The sequence below is a fragment of the Grammomys surdaster genome, unplaced genomic scaffold (genome assembly GCF_004785775.1).
Source record: "Grammomys surdaster isolate TR1022 unplaced genomic scaffold, NIH_TR_1.0 126028, whole genome shotgun sequence".
Lineage (NCBI taxonomy): Eukaryota > Metazoa > Chordata > Mammalia > Rodentia > Muridae > Grammomys > Grammomys surdaster.
In genome coordinates this window covers 3,786,669-3,804,330 of record NW_021620841.1, presented here as the reverse complement: position 1 = coordinate 3,804,330, position 17,662 = coordinate 3,786,669, and the positions used below count along the sequence as shown (strand labels likewise).

The 17,662-nt window shown below is 36.3% G+C and overlaps 1 protein-coding gene across 1 annotated transcript in view; it reads left to right on the top strand.

Moving 5' to 3' along the window:
- The window catches only part of Ptprq (protein tyrosine phosphatase receptor type Q), a 194,640-nt gene that overhangs the window by 73,224 nt on the left and 103,754 nt on the right, over positions 1-17,662 (top strand). The window contains exons 20-25 of the mRNA XM_028754570.1: positions 6,560-6,728; positions 8,793-9,086; positions 9,787-10,062; positions 10,438-10,589; positions 14,627-14,768; positions 17,090-17,359. Coding sequence (XP_028610403.1) covers positions 6,560-6,728; positions 8,793-9,086; positions 9,787-10,062; positions 10,438-10,589; positions 14,627-14,768; positions 17,090-17,359 — 1,303 coding nt within the window. The remainder of the gene's footprint in view (positions 1-6,559; positions 6,729-8,792; positions 9,087-9,786; positions 10,063-10,437; positions 10,590-14,626; positions 14,769-17,089; positions 17,360-17,662) is intronic.

Sequence of the window (17,662 nt, the reverse complement as noted above, 5' to 3'; positions counted from 1 at the left end):
ATCTATCTATCTATCTATCTATCTATCTATCTATCTATCTATCTATCTGTTATATGTATACATTCCTAATACAAACTTGTAACCTTCTCAGTCTGTATAATGTTACTTGTATGTATATTTTCAGGGCTGATTACTTGATTTGGATAATTAATTGGTGTGTTCTTCCCTGGAGAAGACTATTTCTCCCACGTTCAGCATTGTTTATTTGGCTATAGTTCTCTGCATAGCAGTGAGGCCTCACAGACTTTCCCTATCCACTGTAGCATGCCTTTTGATATTGTTCTACTTCATCTCACATTTGGGCAGCCACATGGAGGAGACTTTGAGGATATATCTTCTGACACTAGTAAAAGACACAGTCTCATAGCAAACGTTTGTGATTTTCTAGCTCTTAAAATCTTCACTCATTTTTGCTGTATCCATTGACTCTGGCCTCTACAACTGTGTGTCTTGGTTGGTTGTGCTTTTCTGTAAGGGTACCCGTTGAAAGTGAAGTTACATTGAAGAGGGCTCAGGGCTACATTTATTGATATTTGTGGTTATAAAGACAGATATTTAGAATACAGTATATTTTATTCAACTGAAATATATTTTTATTTTTGAAGAGAGAGTTTCTATAATCACAGCGCCATTATTATTGCTTGCAATCAGATGTAATAAAGATCAATGGGCATATCAATATTAGTCTGTAGAATGTAGGTTATAGGAGTATTATTTGCAGAAAAGGATTATCTGGGATATTAACATAGAAGTAATAAAAAAGCTGAGATGAATTTAAGATAGAAAGATGTTTTCAAATTTGCCTAAAATTGTTATATTATTTCTCTAGATTAAAATTTTTCATATTTTAATATATAAGAAAAACAGTGGTGAGATTGAGACACAGACAGGTGGTTGGAATATCATCTGGGAAACAGGAATTTAAAAGAAATGCTCTAATTTACAAAACAAGGTTTTTACTGAAAGAAGTGCCTTGCTGAATTGATTGTGACTGCTAATTCTTATTTCTGGGTGTTATCTTAATTGAAAGAAAACGGCAGATACTTTGGAATGGCCCAGTTCCATTTGATGTTTTGGATGTTTAGCTTAATCAGAGTCAGGACTTCTGATTGACGATCTCTAGGGGTAGACTGTAGTATGCCTTGCTGAGTTCATCTGCAGTTGAGTGTGGGTTACTGAGGAACTAGACCAGGGCTGACCTTTGCAAACCATTTCAGCCAAAGGCATCAGAACCAGAGAAGGCAAGGCATCAGAACCCAATGTCCAGTATTCACATTCAGTCCTCTAAATGGAATTACATAACTTCACACCTAATAAGAAGAGTATTTATGACAGATATATAAATATAGATATACTTGTGACTATAGACACATATATTTTAACAAATGCCTTAAGAACAAAGACCAAACGAAAGGTCTGTTTTTTTCTCTATACATCAAGAAGATCTTCTGTTTTCTTTTTGTTTTTTTTTAATTTTTTATTGGATATTTTATTTATTTACAATACAGATGTCATCCCCTTTCCCCATTTCCCCTCCCTAGGACCCCCTATCCCAATCCCCCCTCCTCCTTTATGCTTTTATACCATTTTGATTACATGTATGTATTAAGGTCAGTTCTAGGTTGAGGGTCTAGCAATACAATAGATGCAAATAGTCAAGGAACACATGCTCCACTATGTTGATAGCAGCCTCATTTATAATAGCCAGAAGCTGGAAAGAACCCAGATGTCCTTACAGTAGCGGAATGGATACAGAAAATGTGGTACGTTTACACAATGGAGTACTACTCAGCTATTAAAAACAATGAATTCATGAAATTCTTTTTTTTTTTTTTTTTGAGACAGGGTTTCTCTGTGTAGCCCTGGCTGTCCTGGAACTCACTCTGTAGACCAGGCTAGCCTCGAAGTCTCGAATTCAGAAATCTGCCTGCCTCTGCCTCCCAAGTGCTGGGATTAAAGGCGAGCACCACCACCGCCCGGCAAATTCATGAAACTCTTAGGCAAATGAATGGAACTAGAAAATATCATCCTGAGTGAGATAACCCAATTACAAAAGAACACACATGGAATACACTCATTGATAAGGGGATATTAGCCCAAAATCTCAGAATACCCAAGACATAACTCACAGACCACATGAAGCTCAAGAAAAAGAAAGGCCAAAATGTGGGTGCTTCTGTCCTTCTTAGAAGGAGTAACAAAATACTCACAGGAGCAAATATGAGACAATGTGTGGGGCAGAAACTGGAGGAGAGACCATCCAGAAACCACTCCATCTGGAGATCCCTCCCAGATGCAATCACCATATGCAAACACTGTTGTTGATGTCCAGAAGTGCATATTGACAGGAGCCTGATATACTTGTCTCCTGAGAGGTACAGCCGGAGCCTGACATATACAGAGGCAGATGCTCACAGGTAACCATCAAACTGATCACAAGGTTCCCAGTGGAGGAGTTAGAGAGAAGACTGAAGGAGTTGAAGGGGCTTGTGGCCCCATTGGGAGTGAGACAATACCAACCAACTAGAGCTCCCTGGGTCTAAACAGCTAGCCTGGGAACACACCTGAAGGGACCCATGTCTCTAGCTGTATTTGTAGAGGAGAATAGACTTGTCAAGCATCAGTGGGAGAGGAGGGCCTTGGTCCTTTGATGGTTGGATGCCCTAGTGAGGGAGAATATGAGAGAGGGGAGGTGGGAGTAGGTGGATGGGTGGGGGCACACCCTCATAGAAATAGGAGGAGGGAGGATGGGTTAAGGGGTTTCTGGGGGTGGGGAATGGGGAAAGGGGATAACATCTGAAATGTAGAAAAATAAAATACCCAATAATAAAAAAAAAAGAAAAGAAAGACAAACAAACAAAAAACAGATAATGGAACTGCCTATGGCAGTCGAACATTTGAGACATTGTAGCAGTAATTAAATAATACCCGTATTATGGGGATTCCTTATAACTGTCAAGGACAAGAGTCTATGGAACGGGCCCATGGAACTTTAAAGCAATATCTTCATAAAATAAAAAGAGGGGAGATATATCCCTGTACACTACAAATTTATTTAAATATGTTCTCTTTTTGAAAGCTGATAAGAAGCATGACAGTTATTTCTTACCACCGAGTCGCTCACAAACTTAACATTAGTTTTCCTTACTGTGAAAGATATTCGACTTGAGGATTTTCGATCTTTATCCATTTTAAAGCAGCGTCACAAAATTGTGTAGTGTGAAACCTTAGCAACAGTTTTGCTTCTATCCTATTTACTTGCAATTTGGGCACAATTATAGTTTGGTTCCCATTGTCTATAACTGCACCTTATTGAACATCTACCTATAGTGTCAGCATGATCTTCCAAGCCTATGTATCCATACCTGAGTAGATAGCATGACCCCATTTTCAACTCATCTGCCTCAGAACAGGTTATGTCCTATTAAGTAACCTTAAGAATGCTTTTAAGCATGACAGCTGCAAGAGAGAACAGGCTAATGATGTTAAAACATTTCAGAAGTACAGTCTCATATTGTTGATATTCTCTCAAGCTTTAATGCACTCCCAAAATTAATGTTCAAAGTAGCATATCTTCTCTATCTGTTGTTTTTAAGTTGGTAGAAAAAAATACTTGGAATAAAAAATTATGTAGCAGATTATGTATATATCTTTTATCTTCTGCCTTTTCCTCCCCGCAGAACTGTGTGGAAAACCCTACACTTAACATGTTTTATTTGCCTCCTGTTCTAGACATCTGGTCCAAGTCTTAGTATCCTTCTGTTATAGCAAACATCTTTAAAAAGTAGAATATATAACATTTATATTCCCTCTGTTCCAAGAATGGTTTCACGCATAGGTTTGACCATCAATACATGTTTCAATTGAAAGAACATAAAATTGTTGCCATGGACCAAGATTTTCAGCAGTTATCTAGAATTTGGAAGCATTTGAGTATGGGCAGAAGCCACGTTTCTGTACTTTCTTGAGGACTTTAAACATGTGTTCAATCATCCTCCTTAATTCCTTCAGTCATCACACACTGTGTTTAGTATGGGAAGTTACCTCTTATTCACTTCCCACTAACATGTGTCACATTTTCATAATATGTCTGACAGAATGCCATATGTATCTAAAATAATTTTTCCTGATAATAAAATCTGAAAGCATCTGCAAGGTTCCTTCTGGCTATGTATCCATGAATAAAGCACTCAGGTTTAACTGGATAATTGGACCCAAAAGACATAATAAGGCAAAAATAAAAATACGAGGTGAGGAGATAAATGGAACAAACACCTGGATAAGATCTAAGATTCTATGAATTTGTTTTGTGTCTATGTACACTAAGTCATACACCTAACAGGAATGTTCAGTGATTCAAAATAACCAATTACTTATTTGTGATGCTTTCAGATAATTAGAATAAATTCTATTCCCCCCCCAAGGCCCTCTAAAATCCATTTAAATAATCTTCCAGTAATTAATGCTTGTATGTGGTGCTTATATAAGCTAGCTAGCTATTCTGTCTGTAAAGTTGAGGTATTGGAAGGCATCCAATCTCATATATCACATTTCTTGAGAAATTGTTACATGGATTTAACAAGTCTATTTTCAAAAAAGACACCACAAAATCAAAGCAAATCTTCGATTGTACTGACAGACAATGTTTAAAAAAGTCCCACATAAACATACTGAATTTTAAATTGGCAAATTGTAGAATCATCCTGAGTATAAGCTTAATCAATTAGAGTATACTATGTTATTTAAGCAACTTAGTCTTTTTCTTATTGTAATTTAGCACAATATTAATTTGTTTGTGTGTATCATTGGAGACTAATCCTCAATAATTCTCTCTAAAGTGGGAACAGTTATTCTTATTTTATTGTTAAGGGGTGAGAACCTTTGAGATTAGATATTGGTCCAGTCATGCTGAGCTTTCAGTTCCTGGAGATGTTGAAGCATTTATGATGGTGCATGGCCAAATTTAAGCTGTGTACCTGAAGCCATAGTTTCTTCCTCATCAGAAGTGATGGTTCAGTTGTGGGGCAGCCCTCTATCAAGGCATTGTAAAAGTGTGTTCAATTGTTTAATAAAAGCTCAAGTATCTGAGAAAAAAAAGATTTAAAGTGATTTTTGTACATTGCATGGTGCATTTTTCTCATTGTACACAAAACAGTCTTGTAAACATATTGAGACAGGGTCTCATTATGTAGTTCAACCTTCCTGAAAGTCGATGCGTAGTGGACACTGACCTTGAACTAGAAAGTCCCCTTTATTCAGTCTTCCAGGTGCTGACGTTACTAGATGCACTACTGTAGTCTGAATCTTGGTTTCTTTCAAAAACAGAGAAATGTTATAAGAATATGTTTTTCTTTTAATCTCAGATGTGGGTCTATGGGACTGCTTCAGATTGTCCATAGCAGCTGACTGAGATTTGCCTCGGGCTCTGGCAAGGGGTTGATTTTGCAAGCTTCAGATAGTTTCTGTGATTGTGTGACATTTGAAATTCTGGGAACTCTGAAGAAGATATGTAAAATCCCAAGAGGTGGGATGTGGTTATTGGTTGGTGTTGGTTGCTATTGGTCATGGTTTGTTAAGTACTCATGAGCAAAGAAGAAATAAGAAGAAGTAATTAGATAACCTGATGGCAAAGATCAAACTTGCTCCAATGAACTGAGTCTCTAATCGGCAGAAACTAAAGATATTGTGGCCCAATTTCTGCCCCCTGACTTTATTCAGGAATCTCTTCCTTTCCTCTAGATCATGTTTTCTCTCTTATGTAGTGTCAGGAGGGGGAAAGAAATGAAGAAAAGGGGTAGAGAGGAAAGAAGAACCCACAGAGTGGTCACAGTCAGCTGCATGTCATTCTTAGCTAACTTTGTGTTTTTATTTAAATTTATTTTTCTTTATTTTAGAATTCTTTTTGTTTGAATATATATGTATATATACATATACATCATATACATATAATTTTAAATGTTGTCCAGAAAGGAAATTCTGAAACAAATTCTTTAAATCCTGAAAAAATAATTAATTTTATTTTTACTTTGTATGTAAGAGTGTAGTAACTGCTTTTTTTTCTCCCATATAAAGAGCCACTGGAGATAAATAACTGCAATGGTTTGAGTTTGTAGATAAGGCAAATACTTCATCACTTTTATTATTATTAATGGGAAGAAGAAATTGTAAGGCTGTTTTAATTTTTTTATCAAATCTGTTGGAATATATCCAATGCTTCAGAAAAAAAATATCTGAAAGTTTCAAAGGGAAACTCAAGCTCTGACAGCAGAGTCACAGACTTCTCTCTTGGCCATTTGACATTTTCTGCTGTGCAAAGCTCAGTGCTTTTTCTCGTTAATATTTTATGTATTGATCTGGTAAGAAAAACTGCTACCATGTATTCCACTTTTAAAACAAACCTAATTCCAGTTTAGTTTTTACGATAACATCACTTCATGTTGTTTCTCCTAAGAATTAAAATGTGAAAACGATAGTTTCTGGTCAATAACTATTTTTTTTTCTGTATCTGTGCATACTAAAACTAGTTCTGAATTATTAAAATGATGTGTTTATCTTTCAGAATTTTACACTTCTTGAAGTAACCAAGGAGCCTGGCAATGTGACAGTGTCTGCAAGGATATATAAACTGGCAATATTCAGTTACTATACGTTTTGGCTAACAGCAAGTACTTCAGTTGGAAATGGAAATCAAAGCAGCGATGTAATTCATGTGTACACAGACCAAGACAGTATGTAAATGAACATGTCTTTATCTCTAGTTGGACATTTAAAAATCTGATAGCTATGTCAGGAGCTTCTATTTGTGTACACTGATATTAGAGTCTTGCTAGACATATTTAACCACTTCTCCTTTGAGCTTAAATGTGTTTAAACTCTTACAACTATGACAGTTTATTCTACTTTTCCCTCCACTATAATATTATTTTCACAGGGCTGACAGTGATAAAGACTGTTGCTGTGCTGTAAGGTGAGAGTTCTCCACTGGCGGGCTTCTTCGTAAGCACTTCGAAGCCGCCTGCTTTTTCTGTGACTTCACACCTAATGTACACTGAATCTCAATTCACCAATTTGTTCTGTGACAGCATCCTATAGAAGAAGTACCACATTTTCTGTCCATCATACTTTATAGAAACATTTAAACATCAGTAGCCAGGAGAAAGTCATAAATTGGCTAATACAAGCATGACAAGAGAATACTTTGCTTGTCCTTGGTAGAAATAATTTTTGAATAATGGACAGGCTCAACATTGACATTCGTATTGCTTATTCATTAAAATCATGTTGATTCTGCTGTTTTGAGATGTTGCAGTCATCTGGAATGGACAGGGAACAATAGCCTGACAAGCCTAGATGACCTGTGTCATAGGCCTGCTCATTAGTTCCTGAAGTTGCTTTAAACACATCCCCTGCATCTAATTGTTTTCTGACTTTTAAGTACACCCAGGAATCCGTGAACAATTTTTTAATTGTCTTCGTGTCAAACACAACAAAGTATGTTTTAATTAAAAGAATTTTTCTTTTTGCAGACAGCTTCTTCAGAATCCTGTTCGTGCTGAACATTCACAAAACTGTGATGTCTATTCAAAGGCTTGATACAATGCTTTGTTTATTTCAGTTTCAGCTTTCAGAACGCAATGGAAAGTGGATTGCTGTGATTTCCCATGTGGCTTCTGCTTCTCTTTTGTTTAATATTAAAGACTTATTTCTTTTGTGTATGGGGGTTTTGCCTGCATGTATGTGAGTTCATTGGGTAATTGGACTTGAGTCCAGAAAAGGACATGGACTCTCTCCCACAACTGGAGTTACAGACGGTTGTGAGCCATCATATGGTTTCAGGGAACTGACCCAGGTCCTCAGGAAGAACGGCAAGTGCTCTTGACTACTGAGCAATCTTATTGAGAAATGAGTGTGACATAACTTCTACGTTATGCATTAAATCTCAATGTTTACTGTTTGAAAAATCATGAATTTACCAATATATACATGAAAAAACTTGCTCGTTCTTGGAAAAAAATAACTTGAATAGTAGACAGGCTCACCCACAGAATACAATTATTGTGTGAAACTATGCAGTTGATCAATGTTTAACAAAAAGTTTTAGCGTAATGTGGTCAATATCATTTTAGACATTCTTTAATTATAGATCTCTCCCAAGACTGCTACAACCCATAATAATTTACCAATCATAGTTAAAGTGCCAGAAGCAATAACGATTTACTTTTCACTGCATCTTTTGGGACTTCCAATTTTCTATCCGGCCTAGTTTGATCTCTGAAAATTAAAATTTCATAAGTGGAATAATTTCTTAAAATACAAATGTGGGTTGGTGTTTTGTTGGCTGGAGACATGTAGTTACTGAAAATCAGAAAAGCTTAGCATTAAATATTCTTACTACAAACATCACCTTGGGCAAGTCTCTTATGTACCTTGAGCATTATTCTCTGTTTATTCAATAAAGATACTCTTTGGAATAAGGAAAGTAGAAGGATTATTTAGATAATTAGTAAACTGTTGATTCAATTTAGAAATATGTGTTGCATATAAACACACGTAATCCCCATATGGTAAGAAAGAAAAGTCAGGAGAATATGATAGTAACATAATTCTTACATGTGTTAAAAATGACGATTATCTGGAATAATTTTACACTCACATGAATATGCATTTATCTTCATTTAAATAATGTACCAGTTATGAGCCAGTGATGATGTTTCAATAATTACATTTAATGTGTAAGTTGTAGTAGCTGGAGTAACTGATGGCTTTTATGTTATGATCGCTACCTACCTCAGTACCTGAAGGTCGTGTCAGAAACCTGACTTTCGAGTCCATTTCATCAACTGCAGTAAATGTGAGCTGGGTGCCACCCTCTCAACCAAATGGCCTCGTCTTCTACTATGTTTCGCTGAATTTACAGCGGAGTCCCCCGCGGCACATGAGACTACCTCTGATTACATATGAAAACAGCATATATTTTGATAATCTGGAGAAATATACTGAGTATATATTTGAAATCACTCCATCGACAGAAAAGGGATTCTCTGAGACCTATACTGCCCAGCTACACATCAAAACTGAAGAAGACGGTAGGAAAGGCCCCATCATTGCTTATTGTGTAGATTATTATTGTTCTTTGTTTATATTGCCTTTTTTATTGGATATTTTATTTATTTACATTTCAAATGTTATCACCTTTCAATGTTTCCCCTCCGGAAACCTATCCTATCCCATTTCTCCCTGCTTCTATCAGGGGGCTCCCCTACCCACCCATCCACTCCCACTCTCACCTCAAGGCCCTCGCACTCCCCTACACTGGGGAATCTAGCCTTCACTGAACCAAGGGCTTCCCCTCCCCTTGATCTCAGATAAGGCCATCCTCTGCTACACATGAGGCTGGAGCCGTGGGTCCCTCCATGTGTACTCCTTGGTTGGTGGTTTAGTCCCTAGGAGCTCTGTGGGTTCTAGCTGGTTGATGTTGTTCTTGCTATGGGGTTGCAAACTCCTTCAGCTCCTTCAGTCCTTCTCCTAATTCCTCCATTAGGGTCCCCGTGCTCAGTCCGATGGTTGGCTGCAAGCATCCATATCTGTATTTATACTGCTTTAAAAAAAAACAGTATTTATAGTTATTTTCTTAAGTAATTATCTTTTCAATAGACATAGTAAGTTCTAAGTGACTTAAAATCAAAACAGTCTACTAATAAAATTAAGTCCAATTATTTCGAAGTGTCTTCTTTACTAATGAAAATTTGTTTTTTGTCTCATTAACATTCTGTTTTTCTTTTATAGTTCCAGACACGCCACCAATAATCAACACTTTTAAAAATCTTTCTTCTACCTCCATTCTCTTATCGTGGGATCCCCCATTAAAGCCAAACGGTGCAATACTAAGTTACCATTTAACTTTACAAGGACCCCACGCCAACCACACTTTCGTCACTTCTGGTAACCACATAGTACTGGAGGAACTCTCGCCATTTACCTTATATAGTTTTTTTGCTGCTGCAAGAACGATGAAAGGTCTCGGTCCTTCCAGTACTCTTTTCTTTTACACAGATGAGTCAGGTAAGCCGGAAAATACAGTGTTTCCAGTGATTTCTCTATTCAGCCTGTGCTCTTTGTAAGGAAGAGTCTGAACAATGAAGAACATTAGATCTTTGGTTTGTGGCCAACTTAACAGCCATTCACCTGCTTTGCTGACCGTTTTCCTTTTTCTTTTTCTCCAGTTCAAGCTTCAGAATTACCTGTTCTGTTTAATACTATTTTGAAACATGGGGGTGTAGGTATTAGAGCAGAATTACTTATGATATTTGTTTCTAGAAATACAACATACGATTATTTTATAATTCTGAGTTAGTTTCTTTGAGCAGCTAGAATCAAGATAGTATTACTGTGCTACACATTTTATGAACACGAGTTTTATAATGTGTTTCCCTGCAGCACCTTTAGCACCTCCCCAGAATTTGACTTTAATCAACTACACTTCAGATTTCGTATGGCTGACATGGTGTCCAAGTCCTCTTCCTGGCGGTATTGTTAAAGTATATAGTTTTAAAATTCATGAGCATGAGACTGATACTGTATTTTATAAGGTAGGTTGATTATAACAGCATATATTTATTTCAGAAACTCAGAAACTGAATTAAATTGTTTTGAGCTTCAGGAAAAATGAGCTGTTGATTTAATCAAGGGGAGTGTTTAGAGAAATATCTCAGGGGTTGGGGTATTTGCCTCTGTGTACAAAACTCTGGATTTGATCCCAAGCACACTGCAGTAATTAATGAAAATGATAATATTTATTTAAAAATCCCTTTTCCTGAAATATGCAATGTTTCTGGAAAATGTAGGGAGGCATTTGAGCTGAATACTTCCCAAAACATTTTGCCTATATGCACAGGTTCTACATTCTAAGAACTAATTACACTGTTTAATTAATGCTAGGAAACATAGAGTAATTCGTGTAAAACTTACTACATGATATACTTCTTTTTACTGGAAAAATAAGCATCAAATGAATCTTTTTTTAACTTTTTCATAAAAATGTTTACACTGGCCTTGTGGTAACTGTTCTTGATGGTATGTGCTACTATACCACCTGGCATTTTATAACAAATGTTTATTCTCTGACTTTCCATTGTAATTCATTTGTAATCCTCAATATCTCTTCGTTCTTCCATTCTTTAGGATGTAGAGTCAGTGGTACACATGCAAAGATCCAATAGAACAATGTATCTGAAACTTAGGCGCATGAGTACGAGCATTTGATTGCCAAAGTATGTTACAATTAGTATTTATTTAAGAAAGATGTCTTTCTTTTATGAAACCAAATGAAGTCCTGGGATATTTTATTTGCAAGGAGAATGCAAAATATAGAGTAAACATTAAACACTGTAGACTTCATGATTTATTTTTATGGTATGTCAGCATTCTAGAATGCACAGCTTAGAAAGTGAAGAGCAGAATATCAAGAACAACAATTATAGCTCATTTACTTATTACTGCCATCAGGAACAATGTCTCCCTTCCTGGAACTTGATATAGTCTTTTACTATCTGAAAGGTTATGCATTATATAACTTCCTAAATATGGACCAGTTCCCAGAACTGTAAAGCCTGTATTAATGACACAAGCATGTAACCCCTTATTATCTATTCAAAGTTTAAGCTTAGTTTCCTTGTATTTTTTGGATTGCCTGTATAGGCTGAAGAAAATATTCACAGGAGAGAAATAATTTTCTTGGAGTAATCTCACCCTTAAGATTACCTTGTATGTTCATTGGAATATTTATATATGACCTAATTTTCATAGAACGACGATCTTTAATATGAACATATTGAACAGAACAGTAAAGGCTGACATCAAGTTACCTGGTGTCTTAGTTAGGATTTTAATGCTGTGAACAGACACTATGACTAAGGCAACTCTTATAAGGACAACATTTAATTGGGAGTGGTTTACAGGTTCAGAGGTTCAGTCCTTTATCATCAAGGAGAGAGCATGGCAGCAGCCAATCAGGCGTGGTGCAGGAGGAGCTGAGAATTCTACATCTTTGTCTGAAGGTTGCTAGCAGAATACTGGCTTCCAGGTAGCTAGGATGAAGGTCTTAAAGCTCCCACACACAGTGACACACCTACTCCAACAAGGCCACACTTATTCCAACAGGGCCACACCTTCTAATAGTCCACTCCCTGGGCTGAGCATACACAAACCATAAAACCTGGTTTGAATCTTTCCATAGAGATTTAAAGTGATGCTTCTAGAAGCTTCTTAACCTCTTAAGATTACTTCCTTCAAGGGAAGATTTAGAATAAAAAATATTCATATATTAATGAAGATTATAAGGGTAAATTCATATAAAACACTGAACAATTCCAGGCATATAATAAATTCATTAGCAATCATTGCACAGATTAAGAAAAGAACAAAAATTCCCTCTAATGTCATGGTAGCTTTCAGCATGAAAGAGCAAAATACTGTTGCTTGAATATGATTTGAATATCTTTAAACTATTTTTTCTAATATATGTTTTCTATTAATATTTTATTAGTATCAAATCTACAATTTTATACCAGAAAGTATTAAATATATAATTTTAGAACAAGTGGTTTGTTTTTTTGGGGTTTTTTAAATTAATTATTTTATTTATTTACATGCTAAATGTTGCTCTCCCTCCTGGAAACCCCCTCCCAGAGTTCTCCACCCCCAACCTCATCTCATTCCCTGTCCCCTGCCCCATGCATTCTCTCCCACAAGGCAGTCCTGTACAACATACATACCAGGGGGCCTCAGACCTGCCTGTATATAGAACAAGTGGTTTTAACCTTAAAAATCTACTACATTTGATTACCTCTGTGTGTCATTATTTTGAATCCTTTTGAATGATTATCATTTTCCTCACGTTCCTTTAAATCTATTCTCATGTACTCTCCTCCCCCAGTTCCTTAGTATTCCTGTTTTCCTTGTCGGCTATTTTCCCTGATAGTGTGTTTAGGTTTGCATCAACTTTCATTGCCAGGGCCACTTTATATTCCTTTTCGTTCTTTTTTCCCCGTTGTTTCATTCTTTTTCTGTCCACAATGGCCTGCGGCTTTGTGGAGACAGAAGAGCATTAGAGCCACCCTGGTGTCACTGAAGGCTCATCAGCCCACACTGAGACATTGACATCAGTTGGAAAATTGGGTCACTCTGTTGTGCTGCAAGAAGTCATTTATTCAGTAAAAAGCTTTTAAAAGACTTTCTTTTGTGTAAGTGTATCCAACAGCCAATAAACTAATTTATTACATTGAATAATTAAACTCTCAAGTTCATCCGTTTCCCTGCCCACTAGTTCTTCTGAATCAATATCGAAATGAATTTGTAGTGTGCCTAATTTCTTATTACAAACACATCTTGTGGACTTTTAGCAGTTAATACAGTTTTCTTGCTGACAGGGACTATGTTTTACTAGTTCTTATAATCTACAGATCATTGGTTAACAAAATTTATAAATAATAAGTGTGAAATAAGGAGAGGTGGAAGAATATATCCCACTAGATTTAGTGACTTCCTAGAGATTATTTTCTTTTAAAAATAAATTTGAGATTATAATTACAACATTTCTCCCTTCCTGTCCCTTCCTCCAAACCTTCCGATATAAGCCTTCTGCCCTCTTCCAAGTTCATAACTTCCTTTCTCATTAATTATTATTGCATGCATATGTGCCTATGTATATAAACATATATTACAAAAATACCTGCTTTCCATGGAGTTGATTTTAAAATGGGACTCTAGAGTTAATATCAACACAGGTAACTTAAGACTTTGGATGGCACAATGGCTCAGCTAGTAAAAAATTCTTGCTGCTAAGCTTGACCACGTGAGTCCAATTCCCAAAACCACTTGGTGAGGAGAGAAGGGGGACTCTCACAAGGTGACCTTTGACCTCCATATAACTCTATGGCTGTTACAGCCTCCACATGAGTGTGTTCGCTTGACCTCTTACTTTAATTAGGATACATTTTCACATACAATTTCTTATCATTGGTAGGAAATTTGTCTAAAAGAAAGCATATTCTTTTTTGGTCAACTATCATTCCTTGCTCTTTTTCCCCCCTCATTTTCCTAAAAATTGTGTCAGAATAGAAATTTAGGAGTTGTTTGGTGTCTCCAATTTATGTTCCATGGAACTGAGATTGTGTTTCATCTGTGGCTTTCTTTCCCCTGGTTATAACACTGGAGCTGATAGATAAGTAAATACATACAGATATGTTGATAGACATTAGAAATATAAGAGAATAGATTTGAAAAAAATGAATATTATTGACCAGCCATAACTTGTATTTAAATTTGAAATTTTAGCTTAGCAAGTTGAAAGGAAATTAGTAAGCACATAATTCTAAAAAATATCATACTTCATAGACAAAAGTGATGAGATTCTTCAAGAACAAAATGTTACCCAGTTCCTCCTTGTATCATAAGCTCATCATATTCTCAAGTACAAAACATTAATAATTATTTTAATTATACATAGTCATCAACTCCTAGGTAAAATGTAAAAGGAGTGTATGCAGGATATTCAAATATACCTGTTCATTTCAAACATGTACTTGAAGATGCCTTGTGACTAAGGATTTTTTTTTTCCTTTTTCAGAATATTTCAGGTTTTCAGACTGAAGTCAAACTTGCTGGACTAGAGCCTGTGAGCACCTACTCGGTTAGTGTGTCTGCATTTACCAAAGTTGGAAACGGCAATCAGTTCAGTAATGTGGTGAAATTTACAACCCAAGAAGCTGGTTAGTCACAATTTCTGTCTCAGCGATGTTTGCTCTCATATTTAAGACCTTCACCGTTCCTCTCTGTTTAGTAAAGTGCCACTAGCATTCTGTTCAAAAGGGGATGGAATTCCAGTGCTGAAGGTTACATATAGCACTTCCTTTAGAACTGAGGACAACATAAAAGGCTAGTTTTTAAAGGAAGTGACAACGCGGGACTTCATTTTGTGGGGCTTTGAAGAGAAGAAAATGACCTATTGGTCATTTTTAATGCAGCCATTTAAATTTTCATGAATTGTCACAATAATTTATTTATTTTTTCTTCAGGAGGTAAGCTGGAAGATTTGAGAGGCAGGAGTCAGTGTTGCCTCTTGAGCATCATAGAATCCCCATGTAACATCAAGTACTAATAAGGCCACTGGCTAGTTGCAGCACATTTGTATGGGCCACACCTAGTCTTTGTGTAGGCCATTAACTGTTCTCATTTATGAATTACTTAATGATGGGTTAAACATGCCCCTTTCATTTTACTGACTAGGTCAAATATTTAAAGATAACTCTCTTCCTTTTTTTAATCTTTTAAACAATGATTACTGAATGGCTGAAAAAAATCCTTCTCTTATCAGTTCATAGCAGCTCTGAATATACGTTTATTAATGAGAATCCACACTGAGACGGGACGCTAATGATGCTAAGTCAGTAATTTTCCCATGAACTTACAGACACTTGAGATTGCCTTTCACAGCATGCCCACAGACAAGTCAAATCCCTAGTATTATAGTGGATAAGGTTCAAGCTGTGCAATCAGTGTCTGAATTAGAATCTGAGCTCCATGACTTGGAGGTTGTGTAACCTTGACAAGGACTCAGGGCTCCTCTGAGCTTTCTCCCTTTAACTGAGAAGAAACACACATTAGCTACATTCATTTCAGGAATGGTCCAAAATATTTGAAAAGATTCATTAGATTTTTACTTATTAGAGAGTTTTACATGCAGGAAATTGTGTGTAAATATTATTACAAATATCACCTTCTTTGCATGAAGGAGCCATGACCCAGGCAGAACAGGTAGAATGTACCTTCAAAGCTTAGTGAATAACCCAACTGAAACTTCATCTTTGTTGTTGGTAGGTGCTGGTGGCCGTGACTAAAGGGAGTATGCGTCATCTTGAAGGAAAATAGCTAAAGATTTTGAAACTATAAAATATTTACTATCATTCACATAAAACTAATAAATGTTGAGGACTATCACTTACAAACTACTGCATAAACTAATATTTCTAGCAGTAACATAAACTCATGTCACAAAACATAATGCTCAGGCTAGAAAAATAATAGAAACTTTTCATTTTCGTACATTAATTGTTTTGTTTTTGGTCTGGGGGATTCATAGTGTCAGTTAGATTGAAGTTTCCTAAACCTTTGATTTGCATGTGTCAGACACATATTAGTATTGCCTTTCTGCACTGATGTATTCATCCTACAGAAGAAGGGTTTATAAGAGAGAGATACACATAGGTCCAGAGAAAGATTGTTGAGAAGCTATAAATTTCTTGAGCATTCTTTAAGTCATGTTTATAGGATAGGAGCATCCTTTTATTCTGCTTTGAACAGTTTATAATCTGTGAATTAATCAGATGATCTTTTCCCCCACCATCCTCATTTTACTATAACAATGAAGTTATGCTATTAATATTAAAACTAAGTGACATAATTGGATATTGCTTTGCAAAGTGGCCAGTGTCTCTGACATATAATCATGTTCATGGATGTATACTGCTCTTCATTTATGTAAATTATGTCGAATTACCCCAGAGGACAGAAGTTATTATCAAGTAGATCGAGAGACATTCTAGTAGGAAAACCTGAGAGCCTTTAAACAATCCTTCCAACGGCTTCTAAAATAGTTTGTATTCTTTCAAAGATCTCCAATAAAAAATCTCCACTTTGCTTCCTAGCACTGTTGGGCCTAGAATAGCAATAGTTGGCCACTGTGTGTTGAATAATGTTCAGTAATAAGTATTGAGAAGGTTGCACAGTCATGATTAAGAAAGCTGGCATCTGTGATTGCCTAGGTTTGAGGCCAATGTGTTTCTGAGATTATGAAAATGTGTTGGCTGCTTGGACCTAGGAAAGCATTCCATTAAATGCTCAGTTTTGTAAGCATTAGCAATAGAGTAGAGTACAGTCATTTATGTTAAGAACTTGTTACACATACATTGGAAAAGTTGACATATTAGATTTGTAGTTTTTCTTTGTTCACAAAATCTCATCTTATCTCTTGCCTGCATAGTTGAACGATTTACTATAAATTTTAACTTTGAGCAAATGTTTTCCTCTTAAGTTCCAGATGCTGTACAGAATACAGTGTGTGTAGCACGTGACTGGCAGTCAGTATCAGTGATGTGGGACCCACCAAGAAAAGCAAATGGAATAATTATTCACTATATGGTAACAGTTGAAGGGAATTCTACCAAAGTCTCCCCCAGAGACCCCACATATACTTTCACAAAACTTCTTGCCAATACATCATACGTCTTTGAAGTAAGAGCATCGACTTCAGCTGGTGAAGGCAATGAAAGTCGATGTAACGTCAGCACACTCCCTGAGACAGGTAACTGATGTGGAACATTTAACTAGCCTGAAGCAGGTAACTGGTGTGAAATAACTAACTAAGCTCTAGTGGGTAATTAGTAGCCATGTCAAAAGAGCAGCTAGCCACAAACAATTAACAGACCTGAAGTAGACGACTAACAGGTAAGAAGGTAACTAGTGTGGAATGATCAATTACTTGGAATGGATGACTACTGGAAGTATGAGACATTACTGGTTTTTAACAAGCAACTTATATAAAAAAGGCTAGCTAACCTAAAACAGTTACCCAAGCTGAAACAGATACCTAGTATAAAATGGGTAA